The 26616-nt window shown below is 43.6% G+C and overlaps 1 protein-coding gene across 2 annotated transcripts in view; it reads left to right on the plus strand.

Moving 5' to 3' along the window:
• Positions 1-26616, plus strand: part of COL19A1 (collagen type XIX alpha 1 chain) — a 2464374-nt gene that overhangs the window by 1253585 nt on the left and 1184173 nt on the right. For both annotated transcript variants that reach the window (XM_078648013.1, XM_078648014.1), the window contains exon 13: positions 2382-2435. In XM_078648013.1, coding sequence (XP_078504139.1) covers positions 2382-2435 — 54 coding nt within the window. The remainder of the gene's footprint in view (positions 1-2381; positions 2436-26616) is intronic.

Raw genomic sequence — 26616 nt, forward strand, 5'->3', positions numbered from 1 at the left:
GAGCTGGGATGGGGCAGTGAGCTAAATAACGGTGATGGATCAAGCCCTGATCTTTGGACTGGGTAAGAGTGGTCTGCTTAATTCAGACACTCTGTTCATCACCACCCCCTTTTCTGAATCGTTTTTGGCCACTATAGGTGTGGCAGGGTATACTCAGACATGAGTCCCTTGCTCACTGCTCCATCAGGATTCAAGCAAGCCGGGCCGAAGAGGCTGAAATGCCAGAAACCGGTCCCCGGTAGCTTGTATCCTTTCTGGTGAAGAATTGGCTTGGTAGTTTGGTCTGCCCTGTTCCCATGATGCACTGGGCCAGGGACAGACTAATTTGCATATAGCCAGGTTCTGAGCTGGGATGGGGCAGTGAGCTAAATAACGGTGATGGATCAAGCCCTGATCTTTGGACTGGGTAAGAGTGGTCTGCTTAATTCAGACACTCTGTTCATCACCACCCCCTTTTCTGAATCGTTTTTGGCCACTATAGGTGTGGCAGGGTATACTCAGACATGAGTCCCTTGCTCACTGCTCCATCAGGATTCAAGCAAGCCGGGCCGAAGAGGCTGAAATGCCAGAAACCGGTCCCCGGTAGCTTGTATCCTTTCTGGTGAAGAATTGGCTTGGTAGTTTGGTCTGCCCTGTTCCCATGATGCACTGGGCCAGGGACAGACTAATTTGCATATAGCCAGGTTCTGAGCTGGGATGGGGCAGTGAGCTAAATAACGGTGATGGATCAAGCCCTGATCTTTGGACTGGGTAAGAGTGGTCTGCTTAATTCAGACACTCTGTTCATCACCACCCCCTTTTCTGAATCGTTTTTGGCCACTATAGGTGTGGCAGGGTATACTCAGACATGAGTCCCTTGCTCACTGCTCCATCAGGATTCAAGCAAGCCGGGCCGAAGAGGCTGAAATGCCAGAAACCGGTCCCCGGTAGCTTGTATCCTTTCTGGTGAAGAATTGGCTTGGTAGTTTGGTCTGCCCTGTTCCCATGATGCACTGGGCCAGGGACAGACTAATTTGCATATAGCCAGGTTCTGAGCTGGGATGGGGCAGTGAGCTAAATAACGGTGATGGATCAAGCCCTGATCTTTGGACTGGGTAAGAGTGGTCTGCTTAATTCAGACACTCTGTTCATCACCACCCCCTTTTCTGAATAACTTTGGTGCCATTGATGAATCTCCACCAAATTTTCCCAAAAAGTGCTATTTTTTTACTAGTTTGCGATTGGTACGTTTTTGGGTGATCTATCAAGCAGGGGCCAAGAAAAAAGTCTTAAAATGCGTTTTCCCCATTAATTTTTCCATAGGTACTTTAGACACAGCTACTGCTAGACCGCTGAACGGATTTGCACAGATTTGGCAGAAAGCTAGATCTTGGAAACAGAAAGAGTGCTTTTTGTGATTTAAAATAAATCCATTCAGTATGTTTTGAGTTATTAATGCTCAAAGACTTTGTATATCTAGGGATGCGAAGCCTCGTGGATCCAACAGATCTCCTGCTGAGATCTGATTGACTGCCACCACCTCAACCAGGAAGTGGTGGCAGCCATCTAAGGACTCGGGACTTGGTCCTGAGTCCTAAAAAAGTTTTTTTTAAAGACATAAGGGGGCAAAGTAGGAATGCCTTGACCTCCCAGGCTTGGTAATAGGGTCCCGGAGAATCTGTAAATCCTCAGCAATAATAAAAATAACAAGAGCTTTTTAATAAACCCCCCACCCCCCGGGCAGGGTCAGGGCCTGGTGGGATGAGACAGCAATTTTTTGGGGGAAGGGAACGCGTGTGTTCCCCCTCTCCTGACAGATTTCAGCCCCTGGGAACCCATCTTCTGGGGTCCAACGCCTTTTTTAGGGAGAGGGGGTCCGCAGCCACTTCCTCAATCCGTTTCAGCCCCAAGGACCCCATCCCCGGTGCCCAAATTATGTGTTGATGGGAGAGGGCACGTGGCCGCCCTCCCAAAGCTGCTTGTGGTCCTGGGGATCCCATTTCCCAGGTCCCAAAGTCTGTTTTAGGTTTTTGTCCCTCCCAAACTCCTCATTAAGTTTCCCTAAACCCTTCCCATTTAGAACTATTACACCCCATTTTCCCACCACTCTCTTTGATCCCTCCTACATATTCTACTAAAGTGTATACCGATGTGTGTGGCAATCTCAGCTTGGAAATGATTGTAGAGGCAGGCGGATGGTCTCCGGCTGTAGGTTTGGTAATTACCTGCTAAGAACTTTTCACAAACCCTCCTTTAATTCGTTGTGTTTTAGAGTACAACGTAAGGAAATATGGTACTTCCTGCCTGCTGAAGTTATTTTCACATATATTGTAAGTGTATTTGGATATGCTCTATTCTAAAACAATATCTAAAATAAATAAACACTCATTTGTTGTCCCTAGGGTGAGCAAGGAGACAAAGGAGAAAACGGACAAGAGGGCATTCCTGGAAAGGAGGTAAACATCATAATATCAGTTGCACATTAGCATTCATTGATAAATAAAAGTGAAACGTTGTGCACTTCAAGATTTAACAACATGCATTCTTGTTTGAACTAGAAAGGGAACATTGTCCTCCGGCAATTTTCTAAAAGTCACAGGCATGTCGCACCTGCTGTTTTTGAGATTCTTTTCTTTGGCGGGACATTTACTACTATGGAATTAAGAACAAATCCAAGAACGTTATCTTGGATTAGCACTGAGGAACCCTGTGGCTAAAGGACAGTATTCCATGATCTCTGTATAGACTTTGTGTTTCCCCCTCTTCCAACGCCCACTGCCAAGCATTTGAGCGGATCAGAAACTGATTAATGTTCTAAGAGCAGCACCGTCATTGTGAAATCATGGTTTACCTTTTTTTTAACAGCATTGAAAGAAAGAACGAAAGAAAGAACGATATATATATATGTAAACAGTTGATTCTACTCCTTTTCGCTGCCAGCCGGTTTGCGCGAGAAAGCAGAGTTGCGAACACCAAAAGTTTTGTGGGATGCCAGGTCTTTATTTTCCAACAGCTATGACGCGTTTCAGTTAACGAAGTAACCTTGCACATATATATATATATATATATATATATATATATATATATATATATATATATATATATATATATATATATATATCCCTTTCATTTGAATTTGAACCTTCTTTGCACTTGCAGAATGTTATTTGATTTTTTCTTCTGTTTCCCGTGACTAAGAGTATGAGGTGTCCTTCCGGTTGCAGAAATGCGCTGACAGCTCGGAAAAGCCCCTTGCGTGTTGCTCTCCTTAGCTCAGGAAACATTTTTGTCTTGGTTCCTGCCCGGTTGCTAGATGGGATCGTGTTCCACAGACCCGCCTCGAGACGAGTAAAGTATACCGTGCATCTTGTGAACTTTTCAATCAGCTTGACACTGGCAGATACTTTAGATGCATACAGCGTTACCGCTTTGCATTGTGAGCAGTAAATCAAGTGAGTGACATGCTGTCTTGTAAAATGTTATAGACTGTCATCAGCAGATAATTTCCATAAGAAGACATCGCAAAAACAGAGTTGTTTATGCTGCCAGATACTGGACAAGATCATTTTCATTTACAAATAATCTGCATGAAGCCATGATTGCACTAAGGCACTGTGATGGAAAGATCCAGAAAAGTGTAGTTCAGCACATAATGATTGTATTGGTGAGAGTAGAACATCCTCCTGTGTCACCTTGCCTCAGTGCCTTCTGATAATTGCAGGAAAATATATACAGAGACTTAAATACGTCTGAAATTAAAAGGGAATGTGTTATGTTGTGGCCATTGGCAAGAACCAATTATTATTGATGATGTTTGTGGAGTTTTTTGATAAAGAAGGGAATTATGTTTTGACAACATGCTTCAGTAGAATTGTCCACTTCTTTTGGTGCATGTTCCATAAGCAAAAAGCAAAGTACAGCAGTGAGACATTGTCAAGGCACAATTTGGTAACCAGCCCAAAATAATTTACTCCCTGAAACTTTTACTCTTAGGCAGAGGGACTCTGACTTGGCTCAGGCTAAACAATACTATCACATAGACTTCGGGCTTGATTACAAGTTTGGCAGTCTTGGAGCAGACCGCCATGCCAGCGCCCCACTGCAAGACTGCCAAACCGGTACTCTCGCAGCACCTCATATTCCGATTGGAATACAGGTTGGGGGGGTCCTGCTGCAGTGATCTCTCGGCATTGCCTTTCATAGGCTCATAACTGCACATCAGAAAGGCACAGCGTTGGAAGCTCCACAGCACGTTCTTGCACAGCACGGACTGTTAAGTCAACGCCGTGCAGGAACTGGTAGTGCAAGTATACAGGGGGGTACAACATGTCCACCCCTACATGCATCTCATGGCCCTTGTAGGACCCTCTTAATTTCCTCACCACCACACTTTTCACTTGTAATATGCTTGGCGGTGCCGCAGCAGGACAACCAAGTATATTGGGGGCCCCAGACCGCTGCAAGACTGCCAAGTGGAGTGGAGGTAGCAGCGGTCCTGTGGCAGCCCTACTGCCCAACTCAAAATACGGTGTTTGGAACCGCCGGGGCAGCATTAGCACCGCCACCACGGATGCAGAGCGGTCCAATCAACCTCCAAACTCATAATTAGCCCCTTCGTCTTTGATACACTTTTCTTGCAGATCCAAGAGTACTTAGGGTCAAACCTGCCATGGTATGTTAACATTTTTAAGGTTCAGATTGTTTTATATACCGATCTATGAATTTGAGGGTAAATTGAACCCCGTATTCAAAGACAAAACCGTTTATGGACTCTTTTTTTTTTTTTTAAAGTTTGATTTATTGAAGAAAAGAAGGAGGGAGGAGGGAGGAAGGAAAGGGGAGGGATAATAGTTACAATGAGCAGATGGATGAATTAAGCAGAACACTAACAATTTCATGAGAGGTAAGCATAACAAGCATGAGAAATTATGAACATATTAAGTGAACACAAATAAAAAGTGAAATACATTATATCGAGACTTAATAATAATAATAGCAACCAGGTATTAAGAACAAACAATTAATAAGAAAATAAGAAAAGCAGAAAATCATGGGGGTTTACGTACTTCAACTGTCGTAGCATCTGGAGAGGAATGTGCAGGAGCAGAGGAGGAGAAGTATGTTACCAAGGGTAGCCAAATCAGGTCTCGTTTGATAGCTAGGGAGATGGGAGATACATAGTTGGTATCTAGGCGATGATGAAAACAGACCGCATTCCACCAAGATTGATAGGAAATAGTTGCAGCTTGCTTCCAGTTTGAAGTGATGACCTGAAAAGCTACCGCTATGAAAATGTCAAGTAAAGGGTAATGATTAGGAGAATGGGGGAGTTCAGGCGAGAGGGAACCTAGAAAAACTTGTGTAGGGGAAAAGGGGACCTGGAATCGGAGAATTTTTTGTATTTGCTTCCAAATTTGCTGCCAGAACTGGGAGGTAGGAGGGCAGTCAAACAGCATATGTTTGAGATCAGCAGAGGGACAAGGACAGGACCATTAGGCGGAGGGAGTTCCCGGTGAAAAACGGGACAATGCAAATGGGGTGAATAGAGTTCTGTGATAAATGAAATATAAAGTTTGGGTAGTGTTAGCAGCTCTAGAGGTCTTATGAAGTTTAGTCCAAATTTTATCCCAAAAAAGTACAGGCCAATTCTGAGAAAAATCCGACTCCCAGGCAATTTCAATTCGAGATTTCAGTCTATCAGTGGTAAAACGGAGGGAGTTATATAAAGCCGATGCAGAAGGAGAAGCTTCCAATAAAAGGGATGTGACTCTATGATCTAAAGGAATATCATTAGAAGGTGAAAGAGAGTGAAGATAGGAAATCAAGACAGGGCAAAGGGCAGTGTATTGTGACCGAGCAGAAGCAGGTAAAGAGAAAAGGTATTGAAGCTCTTGGAAGGAAATAGGCGTGTCCTGAGAAAGAAGTTGAGAAATCCAATATAATCCTCGGGAATGCCAAGTTTTCCAATAAATGGTGCGATTACGAATTTTGAGAAATGTATTATTCCAAATCGGTTGTTCGTGAATGGAGGGGAGGGAGGGATAAGATGAAGACATATAAGGTGAAAGAAGATTACGAGAATACGATATAATAGGCGTGCGAAGACGGGCGAAGGGAGACGTGAAGGACACAAATTCACGGAAGGTAAATGGAGAGATAAAAGAGGATTCCATACTGAGCCAGACAGGAGGATAATGTGGGAGATCAGATGAGAGCCAGCGGATTGAATGTTTCAAAGAAAAAGCTCGGTGGTACTCTTTAAAATCAGGAAAACGAACTCCAGACTGAGCTTTATCCCGTCGCAGGGAGGTAAGAGCTATTCGAGGGCGCTTGCCGTTCCACAAGAATTTCAATAATAAAGAATCAATTTTTTTGAAGAAAGAAAGAGGAATGTGTAAAGGGAGCATAGAAATAGTGTAGAGAAGCAATGGGGATAACATCATCTTTATAGAGTTGAGCCGACCCCACCAGGACAGAAAAAGCGGATGCCAACGAGTAATAGCCGTATCCATTTTCTTGTAAACATAATCAAAGTTTAGTTTAAGGGTATCAGATAAAAGAGGAGCAAACCAAACCCCCAAGTATTTGATCTTGGAAGGTTGCCATGAGAAACCCGTGGAAGAGAAAAGATGTTTCTGACAGAGAGGATTCAGAGGCAAAATTTCACACTTGTCGGCGTTCAAGCGGTAGCCAGAAACTGCAGAGAAAGAAGAAACCTGTTGAAGAAAAGAGGGAATAGAGGTAAGAGGATCAGAGCAATAAAAAGGAATATCATCGGCGTAAACCGAGAGTTTAACTTGATGGGAACCAAACTGAAAGCCAGAGATATTGTCGTCTAATCGGATTTTAGTAAGGAAGGGTTCTAAGGCTAAAACAAAAAGTAAAGGGGATAAGGGGCAACCCTGCCGAACCCCCCTATGTAAAGAGAAATAATCTGAGGACATACCATTAACAAAAATAGAGGCTTGAGGGTCGGAGTAAAGTAACGAAATAATAGAGATAAATTTGGGAGGGAAGCCAATCCAACGTAAAGCCTGAAACATAAAATCCCATCCAATTCTATCAAAGGCTTTCTCCGCATCTAAGGAAATAGCCGCAAAAGGAAGAGTCAAAGAGGAAGCCTTGCTAAGAATGTTAAGGAATACCCGAGAATTATCGGAGGAGAGACGTCCCTTGATAAAGCCAGATTGCTCAGGACCAACAAGATCCAGTAAGAGGGGATCCATGCGTAATGCTAATATCTTTGCTAGAATTTTATAATTGGTGTTAACCAAAGATATTGGTCTGTAGTTTTTGCACAAGGAGTGGTCCTTGTCCTCTTTGGGGATTAAGCAAATTAAAGCTTGCTGAAAAGAACCACTAGAGTCCGCTTCATAGAAAGTACGAAAGAGGAGTAAAAGTTTAGGAAGAAGAAGAGAAGCAAAGTGGCTATAGAATTCGATAGTAAAGCCGTCAGGACCTGGGGATTTACCATGACGAAGAGTAGAAACAGCATGCGAGATTTCAGAAAGTGAAATGTCTTGTTCTAGAGGGTGAAAATCTACATGGGAGACCGAGGGAGATGGGAGAGAATGAAAGTAAGAGAGGAGATCATCAGGTTTCGGAACTTGTTCTGGGGTATATAGGGTATCATAAAATTTGACAAATTCATTGAGGATGTCTCTATCCTTAAAAGTGGAGTCTCCCGAAGAAGTCTTAATAGATTGAATTTTTGTACGTTCCTTGCGAATCTTTAAATAGTTGGCCAGAAGCTTCCCCATTTTATTCTTACCTCCATAATATCTGGAGTTACATTTTAGCAAGGTGTTAGAAGCAGCATCAGTCGTGAATTTATTAAATGAGATTTTCACTTCAATAAGTGATTTAAGGGAAGATTCAGATTTAGAAGCATAGTAAGCCTGTTCTAAAGTTTTAATATCGGCTAAAATTTTCTCTGACTTGGCCTCACGAAGTTTCTTCCGTCGTGCTACGAAATTAATAATAAAACCCCTAGAGGCTGCCTTAAAAGAATCCCAAACCATAACAAAAGGGGAGTCAGGAGTTTGATTCAATAGAAAAAATTCCTTGGCGAAGGCAGTAAATTCTGTACAGAAAGTGGGTTCTAAAAGTAGAGCGTTATTAAAGCGCCATCGGCCAGGGTGGGGAGAAAATGGGAGTAGGTCAAGATCTACAAAAACTGGGGCATGATCGGAAAGTAGGATAGAGCCAATTTCAGAACGGATAGAGTGTTGGGATAGGGATTTACTGAGAAAAATATGGTCAATGCGGGATTGTGATAGGTGAGGAGGGGAGAAAATACTGTATTCTCTAGCATCTGGGTTACATAATCGCCAAATATCTACCAGGACATTGTTCTGAAAAGAATTTACAAATTGAGTGTGCATTCTAGAGGAAATAAATTTGACTTTTGAATGGCGGTCAAGGAAGGGGTCAACAATCTGATTACAGTCTCCACCGAAATGGATGTAATCCCCAGAGAGGGAAGACAGCTTAGTAGAGATAGAGGGCCAAAAGGATCTGTCAATCCCAGTAGGAGCATATACATTGAAGAGGGTGAGTGGAATATTATCTATGAGTAATGTAACAATAAGCCAACGGCCATCAGCATCACATTCATGAGTAATCGAGGAAACATTTAACTTTTTATGTAACAAAATTACAACACCATTCTTTCTAGTTGTCGTGGGAGAACAGAGAACATGACCCACCCAACAACGTTTGAGCTTTAGAGCTTCCGCCTCAGCAAGATGAGTCTCTTGAAGGAGGGCAACGTCAGTCTTAAGTCTGGCTAAATGTGAAAGAACCCTTTGTCTTTCAATGGGATTATGCAATCCCTTAACGTTCCATGTCGTTACACGGAATGAAACAGTTGAGAAAAAACAACTAAGAACAACATGCTTATTAATGCATTAGCAATATAATGGAAAAATTGAGAAAAATAGAAACCAAGTGATAAAGTAAGAAGGAGAAGAAAAAAGGAGAAGAAGGAAAAAATGTGTGAGGAAAAAGGAGAGAAACTGTTATAGAGATAGGAGTGAGAATGAGAAGAAAGAAAAGAAGAGAGAAGGAAAGACGAGGGCGAAAGTAAGAGAGATAGCAAGATTAAGAGAGAAAGAGAGAGGACAAGAACAAAAACGAACAAAGAGAAGGTACAAGTCCGAGACAAACAACTGAAAGGTATACTTACGAAAACGGAACAAGGATGGGGATGGTGGTGGCAGGAGATGACGACGTGAACAACCAGAGCGGACATCCAACCACTAGTACTAGAGGTCCAATGGGCACGATAAGAAAACAATAGGAAACATCAGGATGAAGTTGAATAAGGGAATATCTAAAGAAATAAGAGAAACATTAGGGAAAATGCAAGGATTTACAGCAAAACACGACTTAAATTAGAAAAAATAGTATATAGAACAAGTAAAATGGTAAAACAGTCATTATGACAGGAAACGGTAAGAAAAACAGAACAAAACAACGCCAAAGGAGAAAATGCAGAACCACAATACAGCAAAATCAATAAGATGACGGACAATAAGGCCACTCAGCCAGGCCTGGAGGTATCCATGACATCCGGACTCTGTCGGCGAAGGAAGGCTTGTAAGACCGCAGGATCTTCATACGTGGTTGTTTTGTCTTTATAAGTAACCATGAAGAGACAAGGGTGTAAGAGACCATATCTGGCATTCAGGGCTCTCAACTGTGGTCTTAGATCCAGAAACTTTTTCCTGCGATCTGCAGTGGCCTTGGAGACATCCTGCGACAGATAAAGACGATGACCTTCCCACATGATTTGTTTCTTGAGCTTGGCGGCTGAAAGGACCTGCAAGAGGTCGGTGTACTGCAAGAACAGCATGATAACCCCCCTAGGTTTGGTAGCAACCTTGGTGCCAAGTCGGTGTGCTCGTTGGATATTAATGGAGGATAAGGCCGGTGTGTCCAGAATTTTCGCAAGAAAAGATTGGAAGAAGATGGTAGGGTTGGACCCTTCTGTGAGTTCCGGAAGACCATACAAGCGTAGGTTGTTCCTGCGGTTTCTGTTTTCCAAATCCTCAGTTTGACACCTGAGTAGAAGGATCTCAGCCTCTATTGAAGGGATTCGGGAACAGGTAGAGTGCAAGGAATCTGAGGACTGCTCCAAGGTCGTAACACGCGAGTCCAGAGACGACCATTTCTCCTGCATGGCCTGCATATTTTTTGTGGTGGCTTCCATAAAGGGCCTGAAGGCACGTAGTTCTTCCAGAATGAGGTCCATAGAGGAAGATGACAAACTATGTCCAGGGGACGGTGGATCTGACTTCAGACGCTTTCATGAAGTCAAGGAAGACAGCGCCTTTCTTCCATTTGGAGTCTTAGGGATGGCCCCAGGGGCAGAGTTTGACTTCGATGGCTTGCCTTCCTCCATTTCCTGGGTAGGTGAGTCGGAATCAGAACCAACAGGTAATTTCGGTAAAGATGTGAGCTTCAGAGTGCGGAGTTTCCCCATGGAAGGCAACCAAAGCCGAGAAGTAGGAGTAAAAAGTCAGTGGAAGGTAGGGAAACTCCTTAATTCAGGGAGAACATAGTAAATGAATAATATAAAGAGGTCCAACATCAATCCTGAGGCGATCAGTGATAACAGTGCGCAGGAGAAGTAGAACACCAGGAGTGAGACCAGACAAGCGGAGCACTGCAAGGAACCGTACTTTGGTAGACGTCAGGTAAGGTCACATATGAGAAGAGCTGTGGGAAAGCGTGCAATGGTCGTGAATTGACTACCTGGAAGCAGACGCTGAAATTAGAACTGCCTGACGAGGAGCTTCAATGCAAAGAACAACAGAAGCGCAAAGTTAGTGGCAGTAAAACGCTGAAAAAGTAAATTTCATAGCAAAGTTCCATATCAGTGGAGAAAAGAAGCCGGTGGTAAGTGAAAAGATGCGCAGTAGTCGCAAAATGGCCCCCAAGAGCAGCACAGACGAAGCATGAGGAAAAGAGCACCTCAAAAAAGCTGGTTGCACAGTCAGTAAGGCTTACCAATGAAGGACAATGCTGCAGAGGTCTTCAGCTGAGCAGGAGAGTGTGAGGAGAAGCATTTGTGCATAGGAGCTGGCGACCGCTGAAATCCGCGGACGGCGCACAAAATGGCGGCTGCAGCCGCGAAGACGAGACTCTCTCACAACCTTCGCGAAAGACCGCGAAACCGGGAAACAGTGAGGGCGCTAGGCTCACCTCACGTTCCGGTTCGCGGAACAGGGCTCATAATGTCCGAATTCGTGAAGGAGAGTGCTCAAATAACGAGAGGAGTATGGGTCGATGCCGGAGCTCCCGGTTCACGCCGCCATCTTGGCCGGCGTCCAAGCCACGCCCCCGTTTATGGACTCTTTGGCACACAACTGAATCTCTTGTGTATGTATTTTTGTTTTTAAGAAAAAAAGTATCTGCAACCTATTTTTAATAAGGCAAAACTAAGATCAACTGGGGAGGCTGTTAGATTCTGTTTTAGCATCAGGGAAGATAGTGCAATAATAATGTTAATTACATTTTTAGATCAGTTCAGTACGAACTAAATGATTTCAGCACTTTTTCTATAGCCGTATTCGATCCCATCTGTATTTAGATTTGAGAAAGTCAATTGTATACATTGATCTTAAAATACATGTTTTGTACATTTTGCGTATTTGCATTGAACTTCGGTGTTCAAGGAAAATTATCACCAAAAGACTCTTGAATGCTAATTAAGATCTACTGTAGAAATTGCTTGAGGCTGCCACAATGTCAGGGATAACAGTGCAATAATAATGCCAATGATATTATTAGACTAGGGTCACAAAGCGTTAATCCTGTAATTCATGTAAATTGGTATTATACTTTTCTAAATCATGTATTCAATGAAATTCTTAGACCAGATTCATAAAGCGTCAACTATGTGACCTAAATATTTTGCTGTATACGCTGAAGCGAACTTATCTGTGTGAAGATCTAAGCTAACTTTTTTATGTCTTGATTTTTATAATACTATGATTTGCGATGTTTCCTACCTTTTATTATTATCCGTTGAGTAATACAATAAGCTTATATTACTACTACTACTTTGGTAACTGATCTACCTCGATAAAAATATGATGCTACATCTAAAAATACGGAGGCACACTTGTCTTGCATCTTGGAACAAACAGCCAACGGGCTGACACATGGCATTTACCATTCAGTAAGTCACTTTGCAAATAGATGTACAACATACGAGTTTCAACTACAAGAATGCGCACAGCACATTTGTTCCAGTATCATAGGTACATAATTGTAATATAAACCTATGAAGCTATGAAGCTCCATAGCTGCATCTCTATATAAAGCTAGAAGGATATTATCAATCAATCAATCAATCATGCCATTTGTATAGCGCACTACTCACCCGGGAGGGTCTCAAGGCGCTTGGGGGGAGGGGTATGCTACTCATAAATGATATCCAAATTTATGAAATAATTAAAGTTCTAACAGTTTAGCAATTATTGATGTACTTCTTTACCACCCTTCTCTCCAAGCCACTGTGGCAGCATCGGAACCCAAAGAACCAGAGTAAAATACCAATACAACACAGCCAAAAGACTGCCTGAAGCACTCCTCTCCAACACCACCTTTCACCGCCAACTCTCATCCAACCACCTATTCACTAAGGGGCTTACGTACTTGCCCCCTGCGCCGACGGTACGTCACTTTTTCCCATTTTAAAAGTGACACACCAGCAGCGCAAAGGGCTTGTAAATAATCCCCCAAGTACTTCCAAGCAAGCAGGAGTGCTCCATCACTGGACCAGCCCACATGCTTCTCCTTTAGTTTCTTTTTAATGGTATATGTGTCCGTTTGGAGGTGGTGGAAGTGGAAGAAGGAGTCATGGCCTTGTAAAAACCTAGGAGGGCGAATATGTGTCGTGGGGAAAAAATGGAGAAGAGCGGTCCAACCAGAGACCGTGTTGGTGGCAGCCTAAGAGGTCTCAAAGATCGGTAACCACTTTCTCTGTTATCCGAAAATTCTTGTCAGGGTTTTGTTAAGAATAGGACTGACATTAAATATAGAAGCAAGCCTTTACGACGAATGGAAGAACCAGAACACACCAGGAATATCCTACATGTGGCAGATAGGTGCAAAGCAGAACCAAAACATATGTACAATCATTAGACCCCTCAAATTCATCAAACCCATACACACGAAACAAGAAAAGTACACCTAGACCTCATTAAAAAACTGACAGTGATCAACATAACAACTAAATACATTTAAACTGATTTTGGAACCTAAACGTGTCATTGGATAAGAGACAACAGTCATGAAACAGATAACAGCAGGATGCAATTTGACCTTAAAAGAAACTGAACTAACCATGGTCAGATAGTGGCAAAACTGGTAGTTATTAAAAAGCAGTAGAGGTGACATCAACAAACTTGCAACAGGGACGAAGTAGATAGTGTAAAATGAAATGGGAGAGAGAAGCTATAACATTATGATAAGGAGGATGGGGTTGGTGGCCAAGGAACACAGTAAAACAGTAGAGTTGATGATGTAGAGGAAGAGAAAAAGTAAGTAGTAGAGTGTGGTAAGGAGAGTAATTGGAAAAAATGTGGGCTACTTGTGTTATGTTTTGTAATGTACCACATTATAGGCCTAGGTAGTCACCTAACCTTTCACCTATATTTTCCGTTCCATTGTACTACACAACAGTTTTTGGTATTGACCTTTTAGCTAGTTAAAGTGCTGCATAAATGTCTTGTGGTTTTCCCAGAAAACTAGCCTCATTTATTATGCATGAGGATTCTCAGAATCACCACAGGATTACCATCTTCTGAATATTAACTATGTATAAGAGTCATTCCTTTTGCCATCCTTGACCAACATGACACAGCAAGGTAGAACTCCTACGGGTACCTCCTTGGGTATATATACACCATATCTTTGCTGGGGCAAGCAGAGGAGAAAGACTTGCATGCTGAGACCCTGACTCGAGACGCTGAGGTTCCTGCACGCAGACCCTCCAGCTCACAATGATCTGACTTCCCTCGCGGGGTGTCCATCACGAGACCAAGACGGGGTCCCACAGTCTCTCACTTCAGGTAATGGGGTTGGCTTCAGTCCCAGGGGATTATTGGCTCTACACCTACATATATGCTAGGTACACTTAGATACATCTAGTTAGGGTTGCATTGTAGGAGTATGCATTATTATTGCCATGTATTTATATACCTGCCTGTATTCATTTTTTTAGCACTATGGTAGGAATCTACCATCTTTTTACTCTATTGGTGCTTATAATCATTTATATCTGTTTCTGTTTTATAGTTGTTTCAGCACACCTATTTTACACTAGAATGACGCTGGTTCAATAAATTCTTATTGAAAATGTCCCCACCGTTTATTCTTTGTATTTCTTTGAGACAAAGTGAGCACGAGTGACAGAGCGAAAAGTATTGTACTGTTTGCACGATCCTTGATGGGACAGAGTTGTCATGTTCGATAGTTGCCAGGAACTATTCTCTCCTTGGTAAGAAGAATTTACAGTGGCACTTTGAACTGGCTGGTATAAAGGCAAACATACCCAGTGGGGGTGTCTGGAATCAGTCTGGACACCAATCCCACAGTCTATGTTGTCTGAAAGCACAGATCCTATATAGGTTTATAGGAACTACACAACACTTGAAAGATGAACGATAAGTGATAAGAAAGACGGATTACTGGAAGAAAGGCGTCCATGCTATCTCTTTTCTCCTTTTATTATTTATGGTATTCATAACAGCAGTATCTTGCTGTATGTGGCTGTATAATATCTTAGATAGCAGGATGGACAGCAACTAAATTGTATATAATTTATGAACCAGAAATTGTCATGAGCCCTTTTGGCATGGAATAATTCAATTGATTAATAGTTGAGATATATAGTTGCCTGTTTTCACTGGCAGGAAGGGGCAATCTCACCAAGGCTGTCTATTCACCAAAATGTCATAGGAAGCATCGCAGACAATTATTTCATCTAATCGCGGACCCTGGTAACATTATTAGACATGATATCACTGACATATTCCACCTCAGATTAGACCCAGCCATATGCAAATCATGCTTGCCCCAACTCCAATAGGAATAGTCCCTCCTGAAATGGCAAGCCAGGACTTCTTTGAACCGGAACACAAGCACTCAAGACTGGTTTTGTCCTGATTGGGAGCACCACAAATGCCAAGTGCACTTTTGAGTTTAAGAGGGTATGGATGTCCTCCAAAGAAGAAAAAGTAACATTTGAGAGTATTTCATTTTTCCCTTTTGCATCCTTATTGTCTTCTTAAGGTTCCGAACATATGTATCTCTATGCGTGTAAATACATTGGCTGATTGATCAGTTTTAATGTACTTATAAAGTGCCAATAGAAATTTGGGAAAAATTTAATCTACTTGTGAAAATTTGGTAATTTAACCATGTAACGAAACAGTTTGCTCCATTATTAGTAGGTCACAGATAAAATATGAGGCATAGCATTGGTAGTTAAGTTCGGATGAGTTCTTCTCATAATAATACTCCATCCTTTGTAAACATTTGAAGAACATGAGCCATCAAATATTTTTTTTTAATTTTGGCTTATATTGTGCCAGGGTGATATTTGTATCACTTAGGGGCCGATTCCAATCTGGGTCAGAAGGGCACCGAACGTGATCCGGCCGGAAAAAGTCCGAGCCGTACCCGTTTTTTCCACTCGACTCATACACCTGTACGTGCGAGCAAGTACGATGTGAGTACCCACTGTAGGGGACGCCCTTGTACGAGACGTACACATTCCGTCAATGGGAGCCCATGTACGCGCCGTACGACCGGCTCCCATTGACTTCTAAGAGAGTCCGACCGAACCGAGTCCGACAGCATGCAGCCGCATCGTACTCACTTAGTCGGACTGCAGGACTCCGACTCGGTTTGAAAACACTCCGGATCCGGCTCGGTCGGATAGCTTTCCGACCCAGATTGGAATCGGCCCCTTAATATAGTGTATTTTCCTTGTGAATGAGCCATGTCATGTACTTCACTACAATTGCATACATGACATACTGAATGTTCTCTTGTGTGCTCGCTTTGGCTGTAACATTCAAATTACTTTTTTGGTTTCGGAACTGTTAGAACTGGGGGTCTCTAGTTGGCAGGGGTAGGTACCACTGTCCAAATAGGGACCCTTGCTTCTAGTCAGGGTAAGGAGGAAACCCTCTGAGATAACCCCTGCTTACCCTCTAGGTAGCTTGGCACGAGCAGTCTAGGCTAACCAGAGGCAATGTGTAAAGTATTTGTACCAACACTCACAGTAACACAGTGAAAACACCACAAACTGACTCCACAACAGTTTAGAAAAATAAAGGTATTTAATTTAAACTACACAAGACCAAAACGACAAAAATCCAACATACACAGTTCATGAATATGGTTTCAAAAGAGTTCTTAAGGTTGCAATAAAATTCTTCAGATTGCGATAAAATTCTTTAGGTTGCGATAAAAGAATCCACAGTTACGTGAAAAGTTCACAGTTGCGTAACGTTTAGCTCACAGTACCTTTAGTTGCGACAAAGTTCCAAAAGCAGAAGCTGGTGCGGTGGAAAACAAGCGATGCGTTGCTCCTGAGACCTTGGGGAGGCGTTTGCGACAGCCCCGCTGCAGCAGCGGGCGTGTTGCGACAAATCCAGTGTGTAGGGGGAGGAAGGCCACTTGTATGGATTCCGGTGCGGAGGTTCCGTAGGAAGTTTGTTCTCGCAAAAGGCACGATGCGACGATCTTTGGAGTTGCGATGATCTCCGGGGCGACGATGCGCGGACCAGGGGTGATCTTCTCTCTCGCAGCTCCTCGATGCACAACTGGATAAGGCACTCTAGGATGGACAGAACTCTCTCAGCAGAGTTCAGGGAAGCTGGGGAGAAGGCCTTTTGTTCCTGGCACTTCAGAACAGGGAACCTGCTCTTCTCAGGCCCTTGGAGATTCCTTCAAGACGGGGGACACAGCACACTAGCAAAGTCCTTCCCCTCTCTTTGGCAGCAAAGCAACAGCAGGTCAGTCCAGCAGAGCAACAGCAGGACAGTCTTCCTTCTTCAGAGTCAGCTTTCTCCTTGGTAGAGGTTCCTTCTTGATTTCAGGATGATCTAATTTTCTGTTGTCAGGGGTCCTGTACTTATACCCCTAAAAGTCTTTGTTCTCTTTGTGCAAGTGTGCCCTGAGCTCGGTCTGAACCAGTTCTGGGTGTTGCCTGAGTACTTTGTTTTCCTGGCTTCTCCTTTCCTTTCAGAGTGAGGGGCAGGGTCGTCAGCCGCCCAGCAGGAGGTGGAGCCAGCATTGTGGAAGGCAGGCACAGCCCTATTCAGGCCCATGTGCTAACTCCTCCCACCACTCAAGTTGCAAATGCAGTCATTCAGCCTAGGGCTGACTCAGCCAGCCTCCTGGGGAATCCCCAGCCCCTGTCACTCTCAAACCAGACAGTCAATACACAAACAGGCCAAGGCACACAGAAGGGTCAGACAAGAGAACAGCAACTTTCTAAAAGTGCTGTTCTCAAACACAGGATTTAAAAACAACCTTTCCTAAAAGATATGTTATTAAATTCTGAGTTCATGGATACTAGATACTTATGTCCTATCTTGTTCCTATGAGAAGAAATGCTGGTAGCCACTGTAGCCAGCATCCCCCATGTTAATCTATGGAGCAAGATAGCCTTACAATAGTGAAAAACAAAAATGGCTGCCATTCACTACCAGAGCATGTCACCTGCACCAGGACATGCTCTATCTTTCACATACACTGCACCCTGCCCAGGGGGGTACCTTGGGCCTTCCATAGGGGTGACTAATGTGCATGAAAAGGGAAGGGTTAGGCCTGGTCAGTGGGGACACTGACCAGGAGGACATGGCAGTTTCTAAACTGCACGCAGGCACTGCAGTGGCAGGCCTGAGACACCATTTTAGAGCTACTCCTGTGGGTGGCACAATCAGTGCTGCAGGCCCACTAGTAGCATTTGTCATCACCAGCCCTGGCACACCCAGTGCACTTTACTAGGGACTTCATGGTGACACAAATATGCCAAACATGTATATCCAATCAGAATAACAATTTACATAGGGAGCACTTACACTATGGCACTGATCAGCAGTGGCAGTGTCCAAAGCATCTAAACCAGCAAAAACGAAATCCAGCACAGCATCAAAAATACAGGAGGTAGAGGCAAAAAGATAGGGGGAAACCACGCCAAAGATGCCAGGTCTAACAGGAACATTGCGAGTATTCCAGTCACACCGAAACCCTGTAATCAGAGCTGTACTGATAAATTGTACAGCTTTATAAGTTAGACAACAATCATCAGGTTATTAATGAGAAGAACGTCTCCTGCATTCATAGGAACAGCATCAATCATCGTCTGTTTCAGCGCTGGAGGAGATAATTTCAAGCGCAATAAAACATTTAAAGTTTTAGCTAACGTTTTTTTTAAAACTGCAAAAATCGAATTCAATATTTATGATTATATTGCATTGGTTTTCCAGAGTACTGACACTTGCCCAATAGATGTTAGTAAGATCACAGGCAGGCACCAAATTCTCCTGCTGGTTCTTTCTGTGTCCAGGAGCATAGAACACATGCCTGGTACGTTATACATAGAGAACATTCCAATTCTTAATAAGAAACACTCAGACTGTGTTAGCCTATTCCCAGATATAGCCTTTTCTGTGAAATAAAAAGTCTTTCTGAGTTCTTCTAACGTGTCTTGTAGAACCCGCCTGGTTGCAATAGCACGTTGCCACCACTTGTTCAAATGCTTGTTAACCAAGTTATCAGTTCTGCTCATCAAACAGTGACAGAGCTGCAGCATGCACTTTCGTGCACAGTGGAAAACAGGCAGTAGAGTTGGGCAAATTCTATTCAGGTGCCAAATCAAAAAGTATGATCCTCAAAGTGCTTTGAGTTCTTTCATTTTATGCGCTGCCACTAGTTTTCTGGTGACACTATTACTTGCAGATGGACATCTTTATCAATTCTTAAATCTAGTAGACTGTCCTGAATGGTCTTGTGCAATCTTAATATAGCCTTTAGGGAGAAGAGACGATTGCTCTATCTAGTTTATTGTTGCCTAGCTGCAGTTTTATGGGCTTTTGAGGGGGTTGGCACAGAGGATTGAAAAAGCCATCCTCAATGAGGAGGCACCTGCTGTACTTCTGTTGTGTCTGATTGCTCTGAGAACCGCGAAAAGAGCCACCTGCACTGCGAAGACACAAAGAAGAACTGCTGTGAGTGTTCACCTGCACTTCAACCCAAGAACTGTTAAAAGGCACCCACATGCCCAGCAACCTGAGAGTTTCATATACTAGCAGTCCAGCAGTTTCAAGACACATGGCATGTCTCTACTTCTGCTTCTTTCTTCGGTAGCCCCCACCTAAACTCCCTGGCACGTACATAGGTAATGAAGGAACACTAACAGTCACAGCAACTAATATCCTTAATATGGGGTGATCACCAAATAAGTGACCCAGCAACCAATTACTGAGGAGAGCAAACATGTTGCCTCTCTCTCGATATACCTGTTTTGCTCAACTGAGCCTGCTAAAGCTGCTGTCTCTAGGCCGCTGTAAACATTCTTATAGAGTGGTGCATCAAACACCATGGCAGGGGGAAGGGGAGACATTTAGCTCTTACAATATCTGATTTTGCCCTTAGTGTTCTAAACACTGATTTGAAAATAATCAAACATCACTAAGGGGGCAACCTATTTTCTGATAAGTAACTTGTGTATAACATTCAAGACAGACCTGGTATACCCTGATCTTAAATTCACCACTGACATTAGACAATAGCTCCAAATTACACCAAAATAAGTGTCCCAAGCATGATATAAATGCAAATGCTGCAATTTGAAGGGTGTTTCTTTTACAATTCATTTCTCTCAGGTGTGGTACTTCAGTTGGCTCAACTGAAGTAAACCGCAACTCCTGGAGTGCACTAGGGGTTTTTAAATGCAAATCTAGTCCTTGGTGGTATAAAGTCATTTGACACTTGATCCAAAATCCACTGTATTTGAGAATGTATATAACTAGTTTGTGTGCATTTTCATTCACCCGTGCAGAAGTAGGGGCTTAACATCTTTGTCAACCTTGCCCCAGGATGGTCTCCGAACTGGTGGAAATCTGAGCTGGGATCACTCCCTATCCCCGTCAAGAAGGCCAGGAACTTTGGTGTCATATTTGATGATAGTTTATCCTTTGTACATCACGCCAATGCAGTGGTCTACTGATCGTTTTCTGTTTAAAGGATGATAAAGAAATTGCTACCTTTTCTCCCAGTCAGCACTGGGAGAACACTTATCAGCGCTCTGGTTACGGCTAAGGTCGACTATTGCAATGGCCTTCCAATCAATGCCCAAGAAAGGGTCTGGGTAGGCTGCAATTGGTACAGAACGCAGCAGCCAGGATATTGTCAGGTACCCCGAAGTTTAAGCCAATTTCCTTTGTGGTGTGACAGCTCCATTGGCTGCCCATAAAAAGTAGAACAAAATTGAAGGTGCTATGAATTGCCTATAAGGCACCTCACAACATAGGAGCTGAATACCTGAAGAAAGCTTTTCAGACGTACTCACCCAGCAGATCCCTGCGCTCTGCAGACGACAACCTTCTGATCGTCCCTTGAACCGATGAAAGCCAACTGGGATGATAGAAGATGCATAGTGGCCACTTCTAAACTGTGGAACTCACTCCCCCTTCAGTTTAAGGCCAGCCTCACCCTGCTATCATTCAGGACACAAATCAAACCTTGGCTCTTTAAGCAATAAGCGGCCAGCTCTCTGCTTATCCTTCCAGTTCATAGCGCCGAGACACAGTCCAGTCCAGGACCAGAGCCACGGGTCACGGAACAGGAGGGACTCACCGGGACTCACCGGGCACACTCCGTCGCTGCTGCTGCTGCTGGGGCCCACATGCTGTGAGTGCTGCACGCCGCCGTTGCTTTCCACCTGCACGGCCGCCGGCAGACTACAGCTCCCAGCAGCCTGTGAGGGGTATTTCCGGTAGCTACGCGCCCGGAGGCGCAGAAAAAGGACGAGGCTCCCACTGAGGAGCGGGGGGACACAGTCCAGTCCAGGACCAGAGCCACGGGTCACGGAACAGGAGGGACTCACCGGGACTCACCGGGCACACTCCGTCGCTGCTGCTGCTGCTGGGGCCCACATGCTGTGAGTGCTGCACGCCGCCGTTGCTTTCCACCTGCACGGCCGCCGGCAGACTACAGCTCCCAGCAGCCTGTGAGGGGTATTTCCGGTAGCTACGCGCCCGGAGGCGCAGAAAAAGGACGAGGCTCCCTCCGCGTCGCGGGACAGCGCCGGGCGAAGCCCGGGCAAAGGGCGGGCCCTCTGTGGCCCTCAGAGGCCAGAGGAGGACGGGACGGGCCACTACACTTGGTTTTACCACAGGAGGAGGTACAGTCAGATGCTAACCTTTCCCCCTCTATTGCTTTGATCTGTACATTGTTGCTCTCGGTATCCTGTCTCCCAACCACGATGTCAATCTGGGAAGAATTGAATGCCATGTGCGGTACAAACTATGCCCAGGATTTATTAACTCCCCCTATAGTGGTCAGAGACAATGAACAAGTAAATTTCACACCTCCCGCATCCCCCGAACCAACTTTCTGCAGCCCCCATTTATCCGCCCCAAACCCTGTCTCACTAACTTCGGATAAAGCGGAGACTCGATCAAATGACCCCGTATCCCCCCTTCATTTGACCCTGCTGGCCCAAATTGAACGAATGCTAAACAGTGCTCTATCACCACTGGTCGTAAAAATTAATGATCTGGGGGAGAGGCTGACCAGGATCGAAAACACTGTAATAAGGTCCCTCCCACCAAATGCCAACACCATGATATCCACATGCTCTACCCTTACTAACATCCATGAAAGGCCTATGAACAATGCTTCCAGCATACTTCCCACTTGTGACCCCCCTCCTATACCACCCACTCTAAGTGGTCGCAACGCTCCTCTTAATCTAAAACATACCCCTCACAGACTCCTGGAAAGAAGGCATCAAATGGACCTACCCCCGGAAGCCGCGCCATACGTTACCGTGCTTTCTGGGGTCCCTGAACTCACCCCGGGTAAACGTGAACTACAGCAGGACCTAATGAATAAAGCCATTTTCTGGCTTAAAAACCATAGACATTTACCATCTGTTTTAGACGGCGGGATATTGAGCGTCAGGAGGGTGGGGTGGCTTGGTTCTCTGCCCAAAAATGTTCCAGGAGATCTGATTTTAATTAAGTTTAAAGACAGAAACATTGCCCCCTTTTTACGTTCTACCCAACACAAAGTTGGAGATGGCTCCATCCGTATCTGGGATCTGCATGACTTTTATCCTGGCCCCGGTGTACCAAATTACTATCATACCTGATGATAAAGGAGGATTCTGTGTATTTTGGTTTAGGATCTTGAATAGTTGATTCGTCAAACTGTTTTAGCTTGTTCTAAACAGTCTGTTTTTCTTTTAACTATGCTTTGATTTGCTGGACTAGTTCTTTGTATGTTTGTATTTTTTCTCTGCTGCTTTTGTGGTTTTAAATTCAAAAGCCGAATAAAGCTTACTTGAACTTGAACTAGCGCCGAGACACCTATGGGTATTTGTGCGCTTTAGAAGTTGTTACATTAGGTGAGAGAGACAAAAGAGTATTAGCAGAGGCCAATATACTGGAATGAGGAGGGCAGGCGCAAGGATCAACAACCTTGACTAGTCTAGGTGGATGGTTTTGACTTCAGCCAAAATGGGGTAGAACACCTTATATTGACAAGGCCTTGAAGGGGGAAGGGAGTTAAAGTTTTTAACCCACTCACTGAGAGAGCATTTGCAGACGATAAGGATGGCCGTTGTGAATATTTTAATATATGTTAGAGAAATTGGGTTATTGATTGAGGGAGCTGAAACCCTACAACAACCACAATCCTCGTCAAGGAGATTCACAAAAGTCACTAAATTAACTTCTGCATAACCCTAAGTAGCTTAACTTTCGGCAATATGTAAAGTATTTATACAGCACATAAAAAGTAGTGAAGTGAAAACACAACACAAGAAAGACCTCACACCACTTTAGAAAAGAGAGCAATATTTAATAAATAAAATGAGACCAAAATGACAAAAATCCAATCATTAGAACCAGAGATATGCCAACACAATACAGAGTGCACACAGCAGACCCACCTCACACTTCCACTCCCTCTTCCTCCCAAACCAAACTCCTACCCGCTTTCTCAATGATGATGTCTTGTCTGCCCTTGCCCTTACCCCTTTGAAACTCCAAAAGTCCCAAAAAGCTCCCCCCCCCCGTGCCCGGACCCCAGCCCAAAATGAAAACCTCCTCAGGACAAACCTACCCCACCCCTCCCTGAACCTCGACCCCCTCCATCTCAAGTACCATCTTTGAGGTGCCTTTTGTACCCAATGGATGCCCCTTTCTGAGGAGGTTTCTGGCAGTGTCATTAAGGGCAAGTAATGTCTCACAGTATTGTGCTGTGACACTGGAAATGTGACTGGACTGGCCATTGACCTTTGTTTCCCTTGCCTTGATGGGATGTTTGAGTATGAATATATATTTTCTCATTTTTGAAGATATTTATCCTGCCATTACTATTCAAACTATTTGATGTTATTGTATTGTTAGTGATGTCTGACTACAGTTGTGTATGTTTGATCCATGATTGCTGATCCATTTGAAGTGGTTAGTGTGATGTGTCCTTGAGTCCAGTGCTGGGCTTAAACAGGACAAGGGGTAATGTTGGAGGGATGTATATGTGGGATGAACTGAGACTGATGCAGACACTGCATTGGGTGTCATGTGACATGGTAAGTATTTCAGTTTGTCCTGGCCAATGTCCACATCATTTAGGGTACAGCTGTCTCCATGATGTATGTTGTATATGTGTTTGGTGTGTTCAAATTGGATATTTGTTTATCCACACATGGAGGGTGGTAACTTGTCATACTTTTGTGGTGTTCTCCATGGAATGTGGCACATTGTCTGTGTGTATCTTGCACCTACTTTATCTAGATGTGTAACATATGCTATTTGTGCTGTGTTTGCTTGCATGAGTTGCACTTACACATGGATTGCACATGGTAATGCTATTGGCTGTCCCTGTTATACTTCAATCCACAGATCCAGGCCTCATTGAGTTTGTCAGGCATGTGCAAAATTGTAGTGCACCTCAGGACCCCAACCTTTCATGGTTTCCCATGATAGAGGCATAGCTATCCACCAGGGAGTGTTTCCATTGTGCCATTAGAATGCTTCTCACACTGATTCTATGTAATTCCATTGTATGAAAATGTCTTTTCATGTGAATGATGGGTGAGAGTCCAATACAGAGTTGTAGCAGAGAAGATATGATTCAGTTTAATGACACATCCATATAGATGTTTCATTGACATCAAAATAGGACCTGAGCTGTACGCAACATGAGTGTATCAGCTACACTATTGCATTTTCAATTAAGTTTCAGTCACAGGGCCTCATGGTAGTTGTAGTGATTTCTATGTAGACTTCCCAGTACCTGACACATGTTAACCTGCATGTGAAGTAACCATGAGTAGTGACTTGCCAGACAAGTGAGAAAGGACAAAAGGAGTATAGCAAAAGAAGTGTGTCATAGACATTTATAGGTGTGATATTAATGATGAGGTGCTGTTGTGGAACTCAAATTAATGCACACATCACTATCGCTGTACGTAATTTGTAAACACATGCCCATTGGTGTGCAGTGTGCCTGTGCAGTATCAGTGTTCTGACCTAGGAAGGGTATCCTCCTTTTGTATATTCACATGAAACAATCCCAGATAGGGTCCCTGTAAAACTGTTTGACTAAGGGACCCCAACTCCCTTGCCTGGTTCATGACGGGGCATCGTTTTACTGAGGAGTCTGTGGAAACTGGTATGTGTATAGCATACTGCAAATTTTGTCTGCAATAGAGTGGGTTTTGGATGTGATCGAGCTGGTACAGCAGCGCAAGACGTGCAGGATCGGCTCCATGGCTGCACAAGACATGTAGAGGTGAGTAGTGGTGAGATTCGCCCTTGTATCCCTCCCTTTCTGCCATCGTCACGCCGGCTGTAAAGTAACTTGATTTTGGCGGAGGTTTCACTGGTGGTCCAAGCCTTCCTCAAGATCATTGGCCTATTCCGGGGCAGCCACAGTTGGAGTTGGCCGGTGGTGTCAGCAAACCACGGCAGTTTGTTTTTTTCATTGTACCGCATGCCTCGTAATGCATCATTCAGACCACCGAGCTTGCAGCAGTTTGACCTCAACCGCAGGTACATCGGTTCCCGGACCATCAAACTCGGAATTAGGCCCTACATTTATTCCTCTTATTTTCTTTTAGCTTTTCTTCTTACTGCTTCAATGTTCAGGTTAATTTGTATACTTTACTCTTTACCTCCTGAGCATCACTAACCCTCTGGTGCATCCCCACAACCCTCTTTACCAGATGAAACCTTGTTTCATCCATACATTGAACAGTTTTATCACTTTCAGTTATAAAGTGTTTCAGACTGTATTTCTTCCAGCAAACCTTGAACATCAAAGGGGGAGGTTGATTTAGGTAATTTCGTAAGAGAAGAGGAATCTTACTTGAGTCTCTTATTAGAACCTTAACACAGCTCCTTTTAAGGCATTAGTTGGTGTGCCTGGTTTAGGATTACTGGGGCTAGTAGGTTGCATTTAATTGAAAAGGTAGAATCCTCCATCTTTAAAGAAACATGAGAAGAAGAGAGCAGCAATATTATAAGACAAGAATTTTTGCAGGTGAATCGCACCATTGTAATTCTTCCCATAGTGAATAAAAATAATCTTATGTGAAAGCAAATCCTAGAAAACTGTTTAATTGAAGAAGTTACGTGTTTTAACTCCGTGTTACATATGCCTGTTATAACATAGGAGGTGTATAGGTAGGGATATAATTAGTGATCTATAACATCCTGTCCATAGACACAATTTGCTCCAAAAGCAGTCCTTTTAAAAACACAATTGTACAGCTTTGTTGAATTAAGAAATATGAAAGTAGCCCTATAGGCCAAATTACTAAAGGATAATGAAAAATACCGATAGATGCCAAGAAGAAACTCTCTGGAGTTATGTATAGCAGTTTGAATAGAATCAAAGTTATTAAATGTTCCTTTTAAGATGTATGCTGCAATGTTTCTCTGCTCCTGGCTACAAAATGTCTTCTGTACCTTAAGTCAGCTGGCTCAGCAGAAATAAGGCAGCTGAATATAAGATGAACACAAAATATACCCAACGGGTCCGGCCACGATGCAAGATTGTAATCTCCAAGTCATTTTGGCTGAATTTGACTTCAGGATGGGCACACTTGCGCTACCACCAGGGACAGTGCTGAGATTCATGCTGAATTGTCATCTTCCGCAGCTGCCAATGCATTCTCTTGACACTAGATCAACATCACTCTGGTCGATGAGATTCTCTGCCCTGCCTGCAAAGAATTCCCAGGTTCCAACAGTACAGATGATGGATGTGTGCATGAGGGTCTGTTTGACAGTGCCTTTGCTGTTTTTATACAATGGTTTCTTTAAATAGAATACTTGTATCTGATGTAACATCTCATTGAATTATTATTGA

The sequence above is a fragment of the Lissotriton helveticus genome, chromosome 6 (genome assembly GCF_964261635.1).
Source record: "Lissotriton helveticus chromosome 6, aLisHel1.1, whole genome shotgun sequence".
Lineage (NCBI taxonomy): Eukaryota > Metazoa > Chordata > Amphibia > Caudata > Salamandridae > Lissotriton > Lissotriton helveticus.